This window comes from Quercus suber, unplaced genomic scaffold (genome assembly GCF_002906115.3).
Source record: "Quercus suber isolate HL8 unplaced genomic scaffold, Cork oak 2.0 scaffold_458, whole genome shotgun sequence".
Taxonomy (NCBI): domain Eukaryota; kingdom Viridiplantae; phylum Streptophyta; class Magnoliopsida; order Fagales; family Fagaceae; genus Quercus; species Quercus suber.
In genome coordinates this window covers 334,181-351,261 of record NW_027069909.1, presented here as the reverse complement: position 1 = coordinate 351,261, position 17,081 = coordinate 334,181, and the positions used below count along the sequence as shown (strand labels likewise).

The window sequence follows — 17,081 nt, the reverse complement described above, 5'->3', positions numbered from 1 at the left end:
GCTTGACTTGGACAGGAGGCGCGAATATTCTACTGCATGAACTTTTTTTTTTCATTTTTTCTAATACTGATTTTTAGGGAAAAATAAAGTCAAGTGTCCAACACCTTGGTAGAAAATTATTGAATACGTGAAATTATCATAAATACGTAATTTTTTCCTCTCATATAAATTACAAGTCTCATCATAAATTTAAATTATAAAACTCACAGTTATGTAAGAAGAGAGAGTATCCAATAATTACTCAACCTTAATTTAAACTATTGGTGTATGAAATGAGAAAAATGAGGCGAAGTTGACTATAGAGACCAAGTTGGGTTTAGGCTGTTTAGTAACAATCAACATCTCAAACCTTGTTAACTGTATTTTATCTTTTCTTTTCTTTTTTTCTTTTTTTACTTTCATGTTAAAAAATTTAAATACATAATTTGTTTTTTCTAATGACTGATTTTTAACGGTAAATCTTCTACTAAAAAGCCTGCCAATTTGAGGTATGAATTTTTTATTGGAACAAATAATCTTTTGAACATTAACATTTAGGATCCGTTTGAAAACCGCTTATTTTGCTAAAACTGAAAATTTTTTTACTGAAAGTACTGTAGTAAAATAAGCTAAAAGCTAGTTGATTTTTTTTTTGCTAAAAATATTGTAGAAAAAAGTTGAAAGTACTGAAAGTATTATAGAAAACAAATTTATCTATAATTTTAACCCTATTTTAATACTTGAATATGCAAAACGACTTCCTAACATGAAAAACAAATATTTAACAACAACAATAATAACTTTTTTTTTTTTTGGTCTTAGTTATAATTTACTATCAAGTTTGTTATATCATAATTAAGATACATATTTCATCAAAGCCATCAATTAGAATTACCAAAAAAAAAAAAAAAAAACCATAATGTTATTTGCTACAAACATGTTCATTGTACTTTGATTTTTCATGAAAAATAAGTAGTTGAACATATGGAGGCGATGACCCAAATGCACTCCAGGAAGACTTAACACCATTCCCATTATTGCTTGTATCTCAATAGCTATTGGATGATTGCAAGCAGTTGGCAGCGCGCTTCCAGCGGATCTAGTTTAGCCATTGCTTTCGTCAAGCTAATTGGTGTGCGAACGTATTGGCTAGAATGGGTGCTGTCCAGGATAGTGAATTTATTTCTTTTGTAAGTCCTCCTGTAGGCATTTGTAATGCTTTTGAGGATGATTTGAATGGTGTATACTTTAACAGGATGTGCACTGAATCTCTTGTAATTTCCTAGTTTGTTTAATGAAATCGTTAGTTTACCAAAAAAAAATAGCTATTGCAGATATAAAACAGGCCTACTTACACTTTTACTTTCAATGATGACATCTGTCATCCTCTTCTAAGAGTCAGACATTCCTTACACAATTGAACATTTTTTACCACATTTTTTTTGAATTCCTTTGTAGAGTCGGACATTTCTTGCCAAGCCTTTTCCCTTATTACTTTTCGATCCTGCTCTCGACAATAATGGACATTCAACATCCATTTTATCAATATCCATAGGGAACTCACATTAGGGGTCCAAAATATCCATTCTTCCTAACATAATTCTGTTATAGGTTTAGTAAGATTAATTTGAGTGCTGGAGAATAAAACATACCCTTTCAATAGAATACAAATCCTCCATTCCATTTTTTGTGTTCCACTTTCAACAGAATACAAATCCTCCATCCTATTTTTTGTGTTCCACTTTCAATAGAATACAAATCCTCAATCCCATTTTTTATGCTCCACTATACGTTCAATATTGAATCAATATTGAAGTGCTTCACAACAAGACAAACCTTTTAAAAAAATAAAATAAATAAAAAATTACATCTAAATGAATGGGTTTTTCGAGCAAAGATACACTCCAAAGGTAAACTTGGAATATAGTCTTGACACATTGTCATAAAATTTATGATACAGTATTTGCAGCTACGCACCACAACACCATTGATTCTTTGACATTCAACAAATGTAACTACCATCCACCATTGCTTAATATGCACGAGTCCATTATCAGGTCTGCATCACTGGATATTTGATGGAAAGATTCAGATTTTAAAAATTTATATCTGGTAAAACCATTGGGAAATAACTATGTATTGTAAGTGAATCTTCAGCGCATAATGACAGCCACTAGATTTTAGGATTTGAGCTTAACAACTCTATAAGGAGTATCCCTAATGCTTAAACAGTCTTTAAGCACATAAAGAGTTTATTCAAAACATATTAAAATTACAATTCCATATATAGTTTGCCATCATAATAAATATTAACTCACCAATCCTTAAAATGGAGTCAATCCTTGCAGCAGCATTTCAAGGCTATGATACATTGCTTATCAATTGTAACAATTGCATATATCCCATGCATTGTTCTATATAATAAATTAATGAACGTCTTCACACCGCTTTGAAGTCACAACGCAAATTACAGAGAAAAATAATGGTATGAAATCTACACATCAAAGAAATGTAAGAAATATCAAATCACACAACCTAATTGCAAGAAATTTTAATTTTACAGAGGTACGGAAGGAGGGCATATATAACTTTTTTGAAACAAATTCCAAATTTATGCAGGACTTCATGAGATTTCCGACTGGTTTTAACCTATAGAATTGCATCCATGCCTAGAAACCCTTGATATGCAAATTCTGGAATGTAGGGAGAATTTATAATTCTGGTTTACCCCTTGAAACGGACTACAATGATGGAGATGTCATCCTTACTGTCCCTATTCAATGCTTCGGCAGCAAGTTGCTTGGCTGCTTTCTGTGGGTCTTTTGTCTTTCTCGCAATATCAACTGCTTCTTGATTAGCCATGACCTGGATTAATTGAAAAGAAACCATATAGATAAACACAATATAATGTCAGCAAGAGAGAGAGAGAGAGATAATTTTGAGTCTGTTTGGATGGCTTGTTTTCATAACTCAATTCTCTGTCTCCATAACTCATAACTCAAAAATGGTGGAACCCATGGCAAGAAGTTTGTTTGAATGCACCATCACTCTGTTTCATAAATCTGTTTTCCTCACTCAATTCTCTAATTTTTGAGTTATGAGTTATAGAAACTGAAAACACATTTTGGCTGTTTTCAGTTTCCATAACTCTCTCAATGACATTTTTGTAATTAAACACACATGATGGACCCACTAATCATAACTCAACCGCACCTTTTGACCAATCCACCTTTTTTTTTCCCCTTTCTTCTCCTGGGTTCGGTCTCCCCGGTGTTATTTCCTTTTTTTTTTCCTTTCTTCTCCTGGGTTTGGTTTTCCCGGTGTTCTTTCTTCTCTTTTTTTTTTTTTTTTTCTCCTGGGTTCGATCTCCCCCGTTCTTCCATTTTTTTTCCCTTCTCCTGGGTTCGGTCTCCCCGATGTTCTTCCCCTTTTTTTTTCCTTCTTTTCTTCTTCTTCTTTCCCTGGGTTCGGTGATCTCTTTTTTTTTTTTTTTTTTTTTTCCTGGGTTCGGGTTTGTGGGTACTGAAAGAAATTTAAAAAAAAAAAAAAAAAAAAAAAAAAAGCCTACACCAGTGACAGGTATGGAGCCCACAAAGAGTGTGAAAAATATTGAGTAATGGTGCCAAACAGCTTTGGTATTTTAGAGTGATGAGTGATGGAAATTGAGTGACGGAAATTGAGTAATGGAAAAAATAGATCCAAACAGCCTCAAAGAGAGATTAATCACCTTCCATAGACCATCACTTGCCAGTACGAGAATATCAGTATCTGAATCAACATCAGCATTTTGTACATCAGGATCCGATCGCAAATGTGTCTTGAGATTCTTGTCTCCAAAAGCTCTAGAAACTGCTAGTTGGCCATTAACTCTAGCAACGTCTCCTAATATGGTATGCACCATGCATTTGTTATTATGACCAGAAACTTCCAACACATATATGGTTTCACATTCAGATTGAACTCACAATTCATAAGAGTATAAGAGGGTGACTGACTAAGAAGTATGGAAAAGTTAAAAAGGGAAAATAAGTAATAAAGAAGAGTAGCAGTCCCCCACTAAAAGAACAAACAAAAGTGGCAGGCTTGCTAATGTAATATAAAATTTCAATAAAAATGCATACAAGAGGAAGAGACCTAATGCAATCAAACATAAACCATTTTCTGCCATTATGATTTAGCGAGCAGAGCCTTTAGTAAATATGTAAATACTCAGTGCTGGTCTCAACTAAGAATAGTCCTAGAGAGATGGCCTGGATAAGGTCCTATAGTATTTTTGCATGAAGCGAACGCTCTCAAGACTTCCACACATGCACTTGTTCTTTTCAGTACAAGACTTTACCATTGCACCAAAAATGGGCCCAGATTGCAGCCTTCGGTAGATCATATAATTCAGATCTCCCCATTCTAGACTCTACACTGAACACACTCAGCATTAACAAAAGCCCTGGTTGTCCTACCATATGAGAGGAAACTACTTGTTTTTACAATCATCTGACTGACCTTCCTCACTCATACAAAATTATTTCAAGGACAAGTTGTTTGATGTGCAACATCTAGCTTCATCAAGCAATTACGTCACCTTTCTCTACCAATTCTGTTCAACCCCATTGGTTCAAAATTTAAATTGGCACTTGACATATATTGACTTTTAGTCATACACCATAATATATCTGATATGCAGCCACTATAGCACTTATGACATGCCCTTTCACACAGCTTATCCTACCAAAATAGATATGTAAGAAGTTTTTGTCAAAAAAGAATGGTATAAAACCATTAGAAACTAGTAACAGAAAGTACTATTCTTCACTTAGTTTTAATATCTAAAATGATTTCATTGTTGTAAACTATGTTTTCAATACTTGGTTTGCCACTAGTTAAAAGAAAAGAAGAAAATTTTTATTTTTCTTGTTTTCCATTGTTTGGTTAGTAAATGAGTTGGGAAAAGAAATGAAATGGGGAAGAAAAAAAAATTCAAAATTTCCCTCTTAGGCCTACCAAAATTTTCACACACCCACACACACACATAAGGGAAAAGAAAAGAAATGAGGAAGAAAACAAATTGAAATCTCTCTCTTAGGCCTACCAAAACACACACACAAGTCCTTTGGACATGCCTCTAGTTAATAAAACCTACAGGCAACTAACCCCCATAACTAGTTGCCGAGTAATCAAGTGCATTCACCCCTAACGGGCAAAGTAGTTTATGCTCATACCTAGGAGCAATATAGCTTTGTATCTTTTACTTCTATTAAAAGTCTATTCATTTACTTCTATTAAAGATAAACATCATTGAAGTTAATGACATCTTCAGTGCAGAAATCCACAAAAGTTTAATAATGGGCTAGATAGAGGAAAATTTATAAGCCAATGTGCTCTAGTTCAAATGTCACCTCAACATCCTTCACTATCTACAATTCTTCTGCATGCAAACATTGCTAAAACAGAGATAAATAAAAATGTTACATATGGTGGATTCACAAAGACACATAAATAACAGTCTCCCCCAGTATAGAATTAATGGAGTTGCTATATTTATGTTATATCATGACATGGATACATTATTAGGTTTGTGTCAGCAATTAAGGTTCTAGGGGGAGAGGAAATCTGAACCTTGAACATCTCCTTTGGAAACATCAAGAGGTGCCAGTTGAGATACAAGGCTCTTAGCAAGGCATTGGAAGTTTTCAATTTGAAAAGTTTAGCTTATGAGGGAAGTTAACTGTCTAATTTGCAATCTTTTTGTCTTTGTAGAAGATACCAAATCATTCTGATCTCTTATGCATTCCTATTTCTTTGAGTTTTTCACATTTCCTTAGTTAGGGTCTTTCTTAGCTCTAAAATTGTAAATCAGGTGTTTTTTCTTCAAATAAATAATAGCTTTAAATGAAATGGAGGAGATACTTTATGTACTAAGGATGTACATGCAAAGCTCTCGCAAAAAATGGCAATGAGAAAGAATTATTCTAAGAAAACAAGAGTCTATAAACTCAATTGAATGCATATTACATCCAAGAGTGTGAGACCACTCATACAGAGTTTTCAAATATGAGGATTTCAACTCAATAACTGATACCTCCACACCATTAAATGTGTGATTGTTCCTCTTCCCACGCATTACCCACATTTGACATAAGGGAACCATATTCCAAACAAAGGAGCTGCCATTTTACCAAATCATTTCTTCCATCCAAAGAGTACATCCGCAACTCGCTTTGGCATCGCCAAACACACCCAAAACATAAGAACATACAAACAACCACAACTCTTGGGCAACATCAAAATGCATTACCAAGTGATCCCTAGTTTCATCACTTCATTTAACATGCAACACTAGTCTACCAATATTATGCCTCTCCTAAGAAGGTTATCACCGGTTAAAATTTTCTGAAATGCTACTATCCACACAAAGAATGTCACTTACTACACCAAACACTCTTCCAAGAAAAAATCACCACATTTGACCCTTGCAATGCCTCAATATAAAGCGCAAACGAACTTCCCATTGCTATTAAACCTCCACCTCAATCAAATGATATTTTTCTTTTATTGCCAAATTACATACGTAGGGACTTATGATCTCACCCTCCACCTTGCACTTACAAGAAGAGGAAGTGCCATTTGAGATATAGTTCATTAGCCGGATGTTTTTGTTATCACGTCAACTTATTAACCCCAAGGGACCACACAATTGGCTTAGGACCATGCTTATAAAGCGGAGATCACTAGTTTGAATCTCCCTTCCCCCTCCCCATGGGGTCAAAAACTCACTCACCAAAAATAGAAATATCATGTCAACTTATTTATTTGAACCAATTACCAATTGAGACTTCACCTAGAAACCCAAAACTTCCTTTCCATGCACCCTTTATATGTTCTCTGTACAAAACATATAGGCTGTGAATTAGACAACCTTATTCTTCATCAAAACTTCCGTCCTAAATCAATTTTCATTAAAGATCCATGAGATTTTCATTGGAGTATGTAATTGTACAGCACATGCATGAAGAAAAGCCACCCGGCTGAATATTAATACACTCACTTAGTCCCCAGCTGTATACATCCTGTATACTTGGGTGACTCTTTATGACTTTTAATAAAATTTTCATTACTTATCAAAAAAAATATTTTTTTTAAAAAAATACACTCATTTAATAGATGGAGTATATTACCTTTAAGTTTCAAACTCAATTCTCCAGTGATTATCTAGTCAATTCAGGGGAACAATGTAATTGGAAGGTTTTCAAGGATAAGAACCAAAGGTTCAACATAAATCTGGGGTAAAAGTCCAGAAAAAATAAATAAATAAATAACCCTTAGATTTATCCCTTGTGACAAACTATATCCAAACTTTTTAATTGTCATTTTAAATACTTGGGGGTCATTTGGTAATGTTGTTCTAGTAATATTGTTTGTATTTTTTGGAAATACGTGTGTGTGAAAAAGTGTGGAAATACGTGTAATGTTGTTTAAAAACTAAAAACATGTGTTTAAACTTCTATATCAAACAGCCCTTAATAAGTCATGACAATCTAACTACTCTGTCTATATCTGTTACAAACCACAAATGGAGCGACCTATCTGGCAGAAGGAAAATTTTCATTGGCATCCATTACATCCAAACAGCCCCTGTTTTACCCTCTATCCTATGCTCTCTCTCTCTCTCTCTCTCTCTCTCTCTCTCTCCTCTACTGTTTTTGTCTTCAGAGTTTCTCAATTTTAATTGGCATCTATTACACCCAAACAGGCCTGTTTTGCCCTCTCTCTCTCTCTACTGTGTTTGTCCTCTCTTAGAGTTTCTTTTAATGTGGATAAGAAGATAAACCACACAAGACAAAATGGTGGTGTTAAATGAAAATTGTCCTCTATGGGCAGATGGTTAGATTGTCATGGCTTATAAAGTCTCGGGTTTAAAATGGAAAAATTAAAAAGTCAAGGTGTAATTTGTCAAAAAAGGCCAAGTTCTAATCCTCAATGAAATTCATAATATGGTATGTTGCCTTTCCATAAAATCAACAACATATTATATGTGGTGTTGTGCCAACATTACATATATCAGCATAACATTTGTGCGGGGACATAGTGTATCATCTAGGGAAATTGAGTCAATAGTCATGCAGGGGCACAAACTAAATACTTTGGGTATGATTTCATTTCAAACAGACATTTTTCTAATTAAGAGGATATGCAATTGCTTTGATAATCAGAGTAAGCGAGTGTGCATGTATACGGAGAGAGAGAGAGCAAGTCATGTCCTTGCTATGTCATTCATAGTTTTAAGAGGAATTGTTTGTCAGCTCATTCATATTGTGTTCTCATGTCCTGTATCCATGGAAGTACAAAGCAATAATTATCATTGAAGGTCCCAGAAGTACCATAGCTTAATAAGGATTGGAGGTTTTCTAATCCTATCAGCAGGAAAGGGAGAGGTCCTCCAATAAATGCTCATGCAATAAGTTTTTCTCTGATTATGTTAAGTATCATCGCATTATAAAATTTCTTAAAGTAGTGCACGCACCACAGGAAGAAGCTAATCTGCGCAGTTCCCTATTATTCTTTCTCAACTTGATCGCTTCCTTAACTGCAATCCTTTGTTTGGCATAAAAGTTAAACCTCCCCTACTTCATCGGCACCAAAAGAATACACAGTTGAGTACAGCATGATCCAAAAAAAATAAAGGAAAGTGAAGCAACATGTGATCCATAGATTCAAAAGACACAAAACATAGGACACCTGCTAGGTCGAGTCCAATTTGAAGGAAGGTCAACATTTTGACCATTACTGACATTGTCACTTGAACAAGATAGGCAATCATCCCCGTTTTCTTTCAAAGTCTCAAATGTAATTCCACATTTTCAAGTTCATTTTTTTAGGGCTATTCCAGATGCAAATTCACAAATTTCACATAGATACCACAAGTATCTTACTCGACAAGGATCTATAAGTCCATCCTAATTTTATTCCAGTATGTGGCTTTCATCGACCATCACTTCTTAGAGCGATCCTTTCCAATCAATTTCATCCTTCCTCTCTGCCCAGTTCTGATCAATATACTTATTTACTAGATAAAAACCCTATCAATGTAAAGCACATTGACAACTACTTTACACATCCCATTTTGAGGTTAATCACAATCAGCAAATACTCATCTAAACACAGTATTGCTCAGAAAGTAGGAAAGGTGATCCTTTCTAAATTCTTTTGATATGCAAAGTAATATACAATTAGCTGGACCAAAAACCTCCAATGCAAGGCCTATAACCAGATGCAGGCCAGAAAATATTTGGAAATATAAGACTCACATTAGTTTTCACCAAAACTCAATCAAGAAAGGCTTCTAGTTTGAAAGTCAAATGGGTGTGTGCACAGACACACACATACATGGACCCACGCCCACACCCACCCATATATAGACAAAGGGCCTGAGGATATGTAAAAGAACCTGGCATGTTTGACACAAATCCACCTCTGTCCTCAATGCTGCCGCGCTCAGTGTTGGGCTCATGATCAATTGTCATCTGAATTGCCACCCCCCTCTTTGAAAGAACTGCTCGTGAATCTCCAACATTGGCTATCCATAGCTTCTGACCATTGATCAGAATTGCGGTGACTGCAGTGGATCCACCTCGCCCCAAGTCAGGATTGTGTGATAGAATTGCCTGGTCTGTTCTCTCGTAGGCTTTAGAAATGGACCTGTTGGGATCAGTCCAAAACTCATCCTGGAATTAATGATAAAACATAAGTAGTGTATACAGTAAACCTTTCCAAATCAATTATATAAAAGGGCATTAAGATGTCACAAAAAAACTAAATCCATATCATACCATAAGATCAGTACCATACCAATCTTTTTAAAGGTATCTAATACATTTCTTCTTTTTCCAAAAGAGTACATTACCAAAAGCAAGTTAAATGAGTAATCTTGATGGAACAATTCATACTTAATTGCAATTTCTACAACCAACAAGAAATACACATTTTAAATGCAACATAAAGCAAAATCAAAAGATATTTTTCCCTTAAAGAATCCAAATGCACCTTAAGTTAGCAATTCAAACACATAAACATAATGCATCTTTTTGGACCAAATATTCACCTCCTTTAAGATATTAGGAAACAGATGCCTTTGTAGATAGGCAGGTACACTATCTCCCAAATGCCCATCATATATAGCAAAAAGTCCAAGCTCATGCCCTTGGATGTGAACAAACTTCGCGACATGGTAATCCTCCATGGGATGATTTGCTTTCCCTTTAACTAGGCTGAAGCCATACTTGACTGTGCCCTGAGGGCTCCTGCCCTTGCCAGAGCTACATGAAGAGCGTCCTCCAACCTAAAGACAAGGAAATTTCAACATCAAAATAACTCATGCAAAGTTTTAAAGGGAAAGAAGAATGCTCTAACAGATGAAATGTAAAACCGAATCCCGTATTGCTCAAAATCACCACAAAGGATGGAAAAATATAACAAAATAATACAAGACATATGTATCTAAGAGGCAAAATGTAATTTTATTTAATGATACAAACTCTGAAACAAACCAAGAAATATATGGTCCATCCAAAATTTCATGTTTAGCTGGGATTATCCAAATTTTCAGCATGACTAACTTGTAAAGCAATGAGCATACAACCCAATGATTTACCCCATTATCAATATCACTATCAACACTCTAAAGAAAATCTACGAATCAAACATTCAAAAGTTGATTTGGAAACTAAAATTAAGAATGCAATTGTTTCAATACGAAAATGATGAATAGGAAAGCTTGGCACCCACCTTTTGCGGATGCTTATTATTGTGGAAGTATAAATTGTGAGAAATATCAATAAACACTAGCATAGAATGATCAGCATAAGGCTAGCAATTGAAAGAGAGCCCAACCCACTAAAGAAAGGAAGTTACTTCCCACCATACTGAAGGAAATGTATGAATTTGTAAACGAATTAATGATTGTTCATCTGATGCAGTAAGAGACAGACTGCTGGGACTATTCCTACCATTTGCAAATCCACATATCCAAAAACAGAAGAAGTTTTCCACAAAAACATGAGAAAAATGTGACTTAGATTAAATTGAAAAACAGATTTCATTATTGCAACCTGACTAAATGAAAGATGATAAAGTAAAAGTGCTGATATTATGTTCATGAAAACAGTTTTCAATTACTTCCCCATATATGACCTATCAAAAAAAAAAAAAGTTACTTCCCCATATATGACCTATCAAAAAAAAGTTACTTCCCCATATATGGCCTATTTATTAGAGAAGTTAAAATGTTTTCAGCATTGTCGTTTTCAAAATTATTCATATTAGGCTCTTTGATGACAAGGAACCTCTTCAAGGCAGGGCCATTTCATGTGCCCACCCACTATTGATTAAACCCCGGATACACAACCCTGCCTGCAAGAACCGTGTATCGAGTTTTGCATATTAGGTTAACAAACTGAAAAATGGAAGTGAAGAAAAATAAAAATGCTAAAAGAAGTCTCCTTACTGTAATTTTTAACTCAAGAAAAAAAAAAATTAACATTTTTAAGCATCTCTCTTCATTTACCCTCTCATATCTGCTTGCAAGATACAGAGAAGGGAGAGAAGCACCAAGATGTTGCAGAAAACTTTTAAAAAGGAAAAATTGCCAAAAACACAAGACTTAACCTGAATTATACTAAAAAGAGAAGCATAATTTTCCTTATCTTGTCATTAACAAATCCAACCCTTTCACTAAATTTAAACAGTCCACATAAAATCTCTAACTCTACAAAAGTTGCCACATACCTAGATAAATCATATGCCTTTTCCAATTTTTTTTTTTTTTTAAAAGATCCAAAATTAGCAAGTCTACGAATACAAATACTTGAAAAATATATCAATACATTAAAAAAATAAAAAATAAAAAAAAAGGCTATTGAAAAAGGTGGAGATATCCTGACCTGAGACACAGGATTGAAGCAACACAAACTATCCATGTAATCCAGCCCCACCTCAGCTTCTTCCTCTCCCACTCCACATCTACCTGCTCTGCCAATTCCCAACACCAACACCAAAACCCCACCTCAGAAAAACTACTTTTTTTCACAACCTGCAACATCAAAACAGAGAATTCTGATCATCCAAACAGTCCAACATACAGAAACCCAGAAAGGAAGTAACAAAAGAAAAAAACAAAAAACAAAAATTTACCAATTGGGTATCTAAGAATTTCTCTCACCGATCCAAGAACAGTCAAATTCCTAACAAAACAAGAGAGACCAAATTTACACAGGACTTGAATTATCAATTCCCAAGTACTTAGTTTTTTTTCTTTTTTTCTTTTTTTCTGAGAGAGATGATAAATAATAGAACCACTTAGAAAACAGAAGATAGGTAAACAAAACAAGAAATATAGGGATGTACAATGAGGAAAGAATCGTTGAATGAGTAACCGTGCGTGCGTGCGTGCGTATGTATGTATAGTAAGTTTTGTTTCGAGGGCCGAGTAAGTCTTTAAAGAGAGCCAAACAATGGCTGCCAAAAGGCACAGGTTGCACTTATTGACTTTTTGTTTTGCACACTGTGTGTGTTTGTGTTTTTTTGTTGCTTCTCTTGTTTACACTGTTGGTCTTGTTTGTTTTTGTTTATTTATTTATTTATTTATAATTACAGCTGTTTTCTAGTAAGTTTGTAGATTGCAGTTATCTTAGCCAGATAAGTTTTTTATCGTCAAATAAGTTAAGTGATTTTCTTAATATAAACTTAGTCTACATTAAACATTAACAAGTATTTTAGTTTAGTGATAAAAAAATAATAATTATAAAACAGCCAACGTAAGTTAAAATTTATATGATTTTTTTAATAAAAAAATAATGTTCTTGTAGATGTTTTTTTTAATATAAACTTGGTCTACATTAAACATTAACAAGTATTTTAGTTTGGCGATAAAAAACAATAATTATAAAACAGCCAACGTAAGTTAAAATTTATATAAGTTTTTTTAATAAAAAAAATAATGTTTGTGTAGATGTTGATCTGGAGAGTCTTTCCTTGGTTTGGTCACCGGTGTGTAGGTGTGCTCTGTATTGGAAGTGGGGACCAGCGTTCAAAGTCAGCTAATGTTTATTCAAACTCGGAGACAAAAGAGACGAAACCTATAAGTTTTGTCTCCATTGGCATTAGCGAATTAAATACGTGTAACGTAGAGAGTTGGTATTGGTATTAATGGTTCTTTATTTAGGTTTTTAAACACTAGTTAGCCACAGCCACCATGTCTTGATTTCAACTCTCCTGTTCTCATAAAAAGAAATGCAAACAGGAGACAATCCCATTTATAGATTACTATGTTGAATTTGTGCTAATAACTTTTTTAAAGTTTTTATTTATTTTCCTTGGTACAGCTTTTTCAAACAACCCAGTTTTCCAAAAAGCTAAAGAATATTTATACAAAACACTGAAACGGACTCTCTACTACATGAAATTGCTGCACAACACAATCTTTTATCTCTTTTAAAATAAAAAGTCAAACGGTATCTACCTGTAATTTTGGTGAAAATTATGGGTTGTTTGGTACTTAGTGTGTTTTGGACTTAATTTGGTAAATTTTGGAGGTTGTAAGGATATTTTAGTAATTTTAATGATAGCTAGGGCAAATTTGGTCAATGTGAGAGGTTAGTGGCATTTTGGTCATTTTATATGATTCAAGGTCAATTTGGTGAGTTTGATAGGGTATTTTGGTCATTTTCTATGAATTTTGGTTTTTTTTTTTTGTTATTTTAGATATTTTAGTGGTATTGAAGTTTTTTAGTAATTTTGGTGAAGTTTTTGGGTCTATTTTGTGATATTAGATATTTCAAGGGTATTATAATAATTTTACAGTCTTTGAGGAAATTTTGGTACTTTCTCTGATGTCTTACTGGTTATTTCATAATTTTAGGAAAAAATGGTGGCATAATTATAATTTCAATTAATTGTTAGGGCAATCATATAATTTCTAAGAAGCTTTAGGGCCTTTATGTAGTTTCAGAAAACTAGGGAGTTATTTTTTAAAATTTCTAGAAGGGCTTTAGGCTTGGTCTTAATTATGATGGACTTTGGGTTAGTTTTTAATTTGATGGGCTTTGGGCCATTTTGATGGGTCAAACCAAGTTTAGATATATCGGGCCGGGCTTGCTTTTAAATTTTATAGGCTTTGGACTATTCTGATGGAACAAACCAAGTTTAGGTTTTTTGGGCTGGTCTTCGGCTTTTCAATCGTGCATTAACTAACGAGGCTTTGGGTTTATTTTATTTAATTTGGACAAAGCGCGTGTAAATGGATGAGATTGTGCTTAGTTTAATTTAAGGACAAATAAATTAAACAATAAATGTATAAAACATGTAATTCAACAATGAGATTTTTAAAATATGAATTAAATAATAAGTTATTGAATGATGTAACTTAGACTCAACCTCTCTCTCTTTATATATACGTTTGCTTTTATAACTTCTATAGAAGTCTTACCCACGAGATGCCATAAAATTTCAATATCACTAAAGTTCTCTCTCTTACTTAAATAGAAAATAAGAATATATGTTATGTCTAATTTTGAGTAGGTTGAAGTGCAAATATGGAGAAATTTATACCCACCATGAGGCTTTTAACCCAATCAGTACCTTCTGGTATTTGCTATAGTAACATCCAGGGTTTAAATAGCTTCTACCCCTATTATAACTATCGATTTGTCTACACACACACACAAAGACAAAAATTTATACTCTATTGTGTCTCATTGAAAATAGCCCATCAACCATGTTTTCCATTAAGCCTCGACTATAAGAAACCCAAACTAGGCTGGTCTTTTGTTAATCACGCCTACACATACACTCATGTTTGCACTTTTTTTTTTTTTTGGGTGTAGAAGTCTCATTAGCAGGATGCCATAAAATATCAAAAACGTAAATGTACTTTTAGTCCCAACATTTTGGCATCATTTTTATTTTGGTCCTTACTTTCCTATTTTACCGCTTTTAGTCCTTAAAATGAAAAATGCAAATTATTTTGGTCCTTACCGTTAGCCCATTAAACGAAATTGCTTATATGGCAAACAAAGTGCACTGCTGGCATATTAAACGTTGACATAGCCATTAAAAAAATATTTTATATTTTTCAAATACCATGACAGCATTTTAATTTAAAGAAAAAAAAAACATCTCAAAAAAGTTTTAAAAAAATTAATTAAAAAAAATTAAAATCTAATTAAATTTTTTAAAAAAAAATCATTAGTTTTTCTGAAGAGCATGACCGGTCATGTTCATCTTATAATTTTTTTTTTTATAGCCTTTCATTATTTTTTCGGGAAAGAACATAAGAACCCAAATCTAGAACATGAACAATGTACACCTCTCTCTCTCTCTCTCTCTCTCTCTCTCTCATGTTTAGTCCTTATTTTCTTATCTTTTCTTTGTCTTCCTTGTACTTTTTTTTTATAATCAAACACATCAAAACTCATATCAATAACAATTAAATAGATAACATTTTATTAACCATTTTCTTGGCAACCAAATACAACAAATTCTCATTCACAACCTCCATCACTAATCTAGCACCTTTAGAGCCAGAAAACCCATATCTACCCACCATCTGAGACCCAAAAAAACTCAACCAACACCACCGATCTGGCCCAGCCACCACTGACCTCCACCTCCATCGATCTAGCGAGGCCGTCAAACCCAACCAACCTAACCCTCTCTCTCCACCTCTACTGTCGATCTCCACTGATATGAGCCCTTTCTCCACTTCCACCGCCGATCTCCACCGAGACTACCTCCACCACCTCCACTACCGATCTGCAACCACCACCTCCACCACCACTAATCTAAGCCCTTCTCTCTCTCTATAACCAAAATCAAACCCATATAGGAAAATGAGAGAGAGAGAGAGAGAGAGAGAGAGAGAGAGAGAGAGAAATGAAAATGAAAACTAAACTCATTGATCTGAAAAGAAAGATGTTAAGAAGAGAAAGATACAAACACAAACACAAATGAGAGAGTGAGGGAAAAATAAGGATAAAGTTTAGCTACAAAATTGGTTGAGCCTAATGCTATAACCTCACTCAAAATCTTTCTATTTGATGTAAATTTTGACAAATCCATCATTGGATTACATCTTCTTCTTATATTCTTCATGCTTGCAAAATTTCTAGAAAATTAAAGATCAATAGCTATGTCATTAATAAATCGCTTAAATTGCAAGTTTTTGTAGTTTAAAATTATGCATAAAATATAAGCTTATAAATCATATAGTAAATAATATTCAATTGATACAATTTGACATGTGTACTAAAGGGTGTAAAGAACATGCAATTCAACGGTTGGATTTTCAAAATATGTAGTAGTATTTATTTTATTGAGTAACGTTATAACCTTAGGCTACAACCAATTTCGTAGCTAAACTTTGTTTAAATAATAATAAGATTTTTTTTTTGTGTATATTTAAAAAAATTTTAAAAAATAATGGAAAAATGATTTTTTTTAAAAGGAATTATTTTATTTTTAATTAAAATGCTAACATAGCACTTAAAAGATATAAAATTATTCTTTAAAATATTTTTTTAACTGCTACATCAGCGTTTAATGTGCCAGCAGTGCACCCCGTTTGCCACATAAACAATTTCCATTAGTGGGCTAACGGAAAGGACCACATTAATCTCCATTTTTCATTTTGAGGACTAAAAACAGTAAAATAAAAAAGTAGAAACCAAAATGGAAATGAGGTCAAAATGTAGGGACCAAAAGTACATTTACACCAATATCACAATTACAAAGTTCTCTTTCTCTCTCATTTTTAAAAAAAAAAATATATATATATATATATTTTAGAATTTCAACTTATGACGTCCGCTCCGGATGATAGCTCTCTCATCAAACTAAGATACCAATTAATTTTTGGTATAGGTGGGGATTGAACTCCAGATCTTTTATACAACTATATAAGATTTTACTGGTTGAGTTAACTGGAATCCAAAATAGCCCATTAACCAATTGAGATTTTACCCTATTGGGTCTCATCCAAAATACCTCATTAACCATGAGCTTCCCATTAAGCGTACAACAACCACAAGAAACCCAGAGACGATCTGAAGTTACAC

The 17,081-nt window shown here is 33.6% G+C and overlaps 1 protein-coding gene across 1 annotated transcript; it reads right to left on the bottom strand.

Moving 5' to 3' along the window:
- Positions 1 to 2,282: 2,282 nt before the first annotated feature.
- LOC111995755 (probable protein phosphatase 2C 9) lies at positions 2,283 to 12,483 on the bottom strand. The gene is made up of 6 exons (XM_024027683.2): positions 12,163 to 12,483; positions 11,913 to 12,061; positions 10,076 to 10,312; positions 9,422 to 9,698; positions 3,707 to 3,861; positions 2,283 to 2,844 (listed from the first exon to the last, which is right to left on the bottom strand). Exons 2-6 carry the CDS (start codon positions 11,946 to 11,948, stop codon positions 2,704 to 2,706), a joined length of 846 nt encoding a protein of 281 aa, XP_023883451.2. The 5' UTR covers positions 11,949 to 12,061; positions 12,163 to 12,483; the 3' UTR covers positions 2,283 to 2,703.
- Positions 12,484 to 17,081: the final 4,598 nt, after the last annotated feature.